General features: G+C 45.4%; 1 protein-coding gene across 1 annotated transcript in view; it reads right to left on the bottom strand.

Annotated features, from left to right (window-relative positions):
- LOC311243244 (connector enhancer of kinase suppressor of ras 2) overlaps positions 1 to 6,000 on the bottom strand; it is a gene marked incomplete at both ends in the record, with an annotated part of 192,895 nt that overhangs the window by 128,250 nt on the left and 58,645 nt on the right. The window contains 1 exon segment of the mRNA XM_084332391.1: positions 5,093 to 5,256. Within this exon segment, the coding sequence (XP_084188517.1) occupies positions 5,093 to 5,256 (164 nt within the window).

Here is a 6,000-nt window from a genome sequence, read left to right as displayed (position 1 = left end):
GTCTGTTCACCTCATACCAATCATTTGTATTGCAGTAAAATGGGATTGTGGAGATAAAAAATAACTATTTACACATTTTTACTTGAATAGTTAGCATCACTGTATTGATATAATATCGGCACGCAGAATATTGCGAAATGTATACATATTTTCCCCACCCCTCGTATCACGGCCGTCCACTGGCTTTGTGTTTAGTCGATTGGGTTGGGAGCAGTGACACCAAGCTGAAGATTACTTTTGAATGTATTTTGAAGCCGCAAAGGGTTTGTACTTCTATTGATTGTTGTTGGACAACACGTCGGGTTACGGTGATAGTCTGAAATGGGAGAAGGTTACGGTGAGATCTGAAATAGGAGAAGAGCATATTTTCCATCAGCAAGATACCTCTCTGAATTGGTGTAGGCCATATGATATACACAAAGGAGATCCCAGATTGAGGCTTTACTGTGCTGTAGTCTTGTTCAATGAGGCTTTATTTACAGGGTTTAGGAGTGGCTTCTGTCAAGGCTTAGGTGGTTTAAGTCGCCAGTTGGGTTGGATGTTACCCAGAGAATGAGACTTTCTAACAGGTTTATGGGTAGAGTAGGGGTATTAGAACCCATTCTGAAGTCCTATGCAAGGAATGTACATAAATATCTTTCATGATACCGATCCACATCGGTATCGGCCGATAATAGTGATTTTCATATATATCGGTCCGATGAGCAAAACTGGACATGCAGATACTATATATCGGTAAAGATATATCAGCTGGTGATAGTGATTTTTTTATTGATTTCCTTATCCGGTGAGCAAAACTGGGCCGATGTGAACAACTGATGATTCTATCTCTGTCTAGCTGTTATTGTGTGCGTGTGTGTGTTTCCAGGTAGCTTGTTTGGTGCATGTCACAATGACGCAGCACAGGATTGTGGGATAACATTGTTTCAGTATGTACGGAAATAGTATATGTACAAAATTGTATTATCATAGAAATGTATCTTAATGATACAGATCATATCGACATCAGCCAAAATGTACATATCGGTGCATCCCTAATGATCACTTTCCAGTAGGTGCTCACAAAAGACACCCAGTAGGACTGGCTAAAGACCCTGCTTGACAGGGACTACATCTGAACCTCTGCAGGTACACTGGACCAATGCGCTCCCAAACACACGCTGAATGGCCTGACATTTGTTTGGGAATCCCGGAGGTCATGGGAATCCCGCGGGATGGGAGCGAATTTCACAATCAATCACGAGAGCGTGACGGGACAGGAATACAAATCAACAGGAGTGCGCGGGACAGGATCCAGGATTTTTCTACCCATAAAGAAAACGTGGTGCAATGTTGAGTGAAAATCCACTCCCATGTCAGGCTCTACTCTGCTGCAGCAACTACACTGTATGGCAGACGACGGTGGTTCTCAATGCAGGGCCTGGGGGTTCTCTAGACACCATAGAATAGAATAGATCTTTATTGTCATTGTTACAGTTGTTACAACAAAATTTAAAAATGCAACCCTAGGTGCTAGTAAAAATATAAAAACATTCCTAAACACAGTATTAAATATAAAAACAGGGGTGGGGCATAAATAACATTAATATAAACAGGGGGTGTAAAAGATAATTGCACTATCCCTAATGTTGTGTGTACGTGTGCGTGGGGGGGGGGGGGGGGGTGCAAGGGAGACTGTTGTTTTCAAATTTAGCTGAGTTTAGTGCACATATGGCCCTGGGATAAAAACTAAACTTCAGTCTGTTAGTCCGGGTGGGCATGGCGCTGAAACGCCTGCCCGAGCGCAGCCGCACGAGGTGCTTGTTGCCCGGGTGGTGTGGGTCCTTCAGTATTTTTACTGCTTTTTTGAGGCAGCGGGAGTTGTATAGTCCCTCCAGTGCGGGGAGTGGGCAGCCGATAATCTTTTGGGCCGAGTTGACGACCCTCTGGAGCACCCTCCTCTCTGCGGCTGTGCAGCTGAGGAACCACACATTTATGCAGTAGGTGAGGATGCTTTCCACGGAGCAGCGGTAAAAAGACACAAGCAGGTCTTGTCTGAGGTGGTAGTTTCTCAGTACTCTCAGGAAGTAGAGTCTCTGCTGTGCCTTTTTCACTATCAGATGGGGGTTCTCTAGACACCATCTCATCAGGTGGGGGTTCTCTAGACACAGTCTCATCAGGTGGGGGTTCTCTAGACACCATCTCATCAGGTGGGGGTTCTCTAGACACCATCTCACCAGGTGGGGGTTCTCTAGACACAGTCTCATCTACAGCTCTAGTTGCCTGTGGAAGGTATCCTGCAACTTAAAGCATCTCTCTCCCTCTCTCTCCCTCCCCTTCTCTCTCCCTCTTTCTCTCTCCCCCTCTCCCTCCCTCTCTCTCTCTCCCTCTCTCCACATGTCTCTCTACCCCGGAGATTTTAGTTGATGAGAGCCACGAGGGTTTCTCTCCAGCTCCCTCTAAACCAACTCAACATATTACTCATTCATCTCCCCTGGATACCTGGTGCCCCCTGTGTGTGTGTGTGTGTGTGTGTGTGTGTGTGTGTGTGTGTGTGTGTGTGTGTGTGTGTGTGTGTGTGTGTGTGTGTGTGTGTGTGTGTGTGTGTGTGTGTGTGTGTGTGTGTGTGTGTGTGTGTGTGTGTGTGTGTGTGTGTGTGCGCATGCGTGCGTGCGTGTGTGCGTGTGTGTGTGTGTGTGTGCGCGTGCGTGCGTGTGTGCGTGTGTGTGTGTGTGTGTGTGTGTGTGTGTGTGTGTGTGTGTGTGTGTGTGTGCACATGCATGTGTGTGTCCAGCTCAAAGACAGATGGTGAGCTGTGTTGCTGTGGAACACCCATTCCCATGCTGGAGTGTATGAATGAGAAGAGGTGCACACACACACACACACACACACGCACACACACACACGCACACACGCACACACACACATTTATACAGCACCAACTAATCCAGCCATGTGTGCATGGGAGATAAGGTGCATCCTGCATCTCTTTTTTTCTCTCTCTCTCTCTCTCTCTCTCTCTCTCTCTCTCTCTCTCTCTCTAGAGAGGGCAGCACCTAATTCCCCATAATTCCCTAATCTTGAGCAGGGCCACTGCACAAACCATCAGCACTGACCAAGGAAGCATACACACAGAAGGGACACAGGATAAAGTTAATAATCACGTAGGAACATTAACAAAATTTGATATCACTGCCAATGGAAAAAAATGTATTTAGTGGCTGTGTGAACGGTAAATATATCGTTACCATTTTATTCTGAAATATTGTGACCAGGGTTTCCGTTAGCCGGTAATTATAGTTTTTTTTACTGGCAAAATCTGTTGAAATCCGACATATTTAAATCTCTCTGATCGTAATGCCATGTCAAAATAATTCTCTTTTTTATTTGGTTACCTAAAAGTGCTTGTTTTTGCCACTGAAGCTGAAATCTGTTTACCTTGTAAGTGTGTGTGAGCCAGGAAAACAAATAAGGAATCTATGGACTAAAGTAACATTACCATGAAACGTTTGTTGCATTGGAATACGGCTACCTTATCGCTATCTAAAAAAAACAATATGAAATGTAAAAACAATGGTTCATGTTTGTGTATTTCGAAATTCAGCCAACTTCACATAGTGGTCATAGACTAGACTACTGATACGAACGGACACACTGAAGTTGTGGCTAGCTTGTGCTGCCTGGACCCAAACACTCAGGACATTCTGCCTGGACCCAAACACTCAGGACATTCTGCCTGGACCCAAACACTCAGGACATTCTGCCTGGACCCAAACACTCAGGACATTCTGCCTGGACCCAAACACTCAGGACATTCTGCCTGGACCCAAACACTCAGGACATTCTGCCTGGACCCAAACACTCTTTTCTCAAACAGTCTGCCGTTCCATGAGTGGAGAGAGCTGCTGCAGTGCAGACAGAGTGGAGGTAATGTTAATTATTATAAATGGTAATTGTGACCTTGTTGATTTTTGATTGAAGTATTAAGCATTGTATATGATAGTATTACAATAAGCTCAATAAACACAGATCATATTTGAATTTATCACATTTGTCCGGGACATTGAAATCTTCTCGGACAGGTGGACCGGCACCAATTTTTTCTGATAACCCGTTGAAGGTTATTTGACCACTAAAATGTACAGCCACTAACACATCCTATCTGGACCCCAACAGAACAACATCTAAAGCAGATTCATACACACAGCAAATACCCATTGGTACAGAATACGTCTTGTTTGTACAAATTCTACCGGGATGTAATCAGTGAGATGCATGCTGTCCGACTATACTGTATCTATGAAATTACATATTCCAGCTGGTAAACTGCTGCACCCATAGGGGGCATCTGCTGTGTTTCACACGTTTCAACTGGAGCGGGTCCAGCTCGCGTTCCAGGGCCCCAAACAGGTAATGCAAATTCACCCCCATGGATTGACAAAGCAAACGCGCACTGTGCCAACGTACTGTAGATAGCTGGCCTGTGATGGAAATGCTTGAAAAGGTACAGCACCACCGACACCTGAATATGATGTTCATGGTCTTTTCACCTTGCAGAACGAAACCTTGCTTTCTGTGGCCACAAATCACAAATAATGGACACTTTCAAGGTGTAGTGGAGCGGCGTGTTCAGTTTGGCACACTGGCTAGGATTGGGTTGTTAGGATAAGGGTAGGGGCCCTACAGGTGCAGCGATATATATACACACAGAGAGAGAGAGAGAGAGAGCGAGAGAGAGAGAGAGAGAGAGAGAGAGAGAGAGAGAGAGAGAGAGAGAGAGAGAGAGAGAGAGAGAGAGAGAGAGAGAGAGAGAGGGGGGGGGGGGCTTGGCGAGAAAGGGAATGAGATTTTAGTTATTTATACTATCTATCTTTTTTAAAAGCAGGATATAAATAGTGAAAATGCAGGGCACACACACACACACACACACACACACACACACACACACACACACACACACACACACACACACACACACATCATATCTAAATATAGAAGTGCTGTAAGTGTCAGATGCACTCTTGCATTCGGCGCTGGTGTCAGATGTTACACTACCATTTAAACACCATCACCATCAACAGAACAGAGAGCGCACATCTATGGGCTGACTGACCAGGGCACAGAGAAGGTCCACAGCCTCCAGGATGAGCTCCTGGTGTCCTATCCTGGTCACCCCCAGCTCCTCCAGCTCCTGGTGGGTGATGTGGAGCAGCTGCTCCCCTCCCATCTGCTCCCTCTCGAAGCTCTTCACATACTGCTGGAGACAGTCGTCCAGACCTGGGGAGAAAAACACACAGGAGTTCATGTGTAGTCCCCTCGTGTCCCCCTACCAAGCCATCCTCCACTGTATACTAGCGATGCACCGCACATCCACTGTATACTAACGATGCACTGTACATCTACTGTATACTAGCGATGCACCGCACATCCACTGTATACTAACGATGCACTGTACATCTACTGTATACTAACGATGTACCGTACATCCACTGTATATAGTAATGCACCGTACATCCACTGTATATAGTAATGCACCGTACATCCACTGTATACTAACGATGCACCGTACATCCACTGTATACTAACGATGCACCGTACATCCACTGTATACTAACGGTGCACCGTACATCCACTGTATACTAGTAATGCACCGTACATCCACTGTATACTAACGATGCACCGTACATTCACTGTATACTAACGATGCACCGTACATTCACTGTATACTAACGATGCACCGTACATTCACTGTATACTAACGATGCACCGTACATCCACTGTATACTAACGATGCACCGTACATCCACTGTATATAGTAATTCACCGTACATTCACTGTATACTAACGATGCACCGTACATTCACTGTATACTAACGATGCACCGTACATCCACTGTATACTAGTAATGCACCGTACATCCACTGTACTAACGATGCACCGTACATTCACTGTATACTAGCGATGCACCGTACATCTACTGTATACTAGCGATGCACCGTACATCCAAGACCATCTAAGAAT

The sequence above is a fragment of the Notolepis coatsorum genome (genome assembly GCF_963971535.1).
Source record: "Notolepis coatsorum genome assembly, chromosome: 16".
Classification (NCBI taxonomy): Eukaryota; Metazoa; Chordata; class Actinopteri; order Aulopiformes; family Paralepididae; genus Notolepis; species Notolepis coatsorum.
The sequence above is the reverse complement of the archived record's forward strand: the minus strand, read 5'-3'. Positions and strand labels throughout refer to the sequence as shown.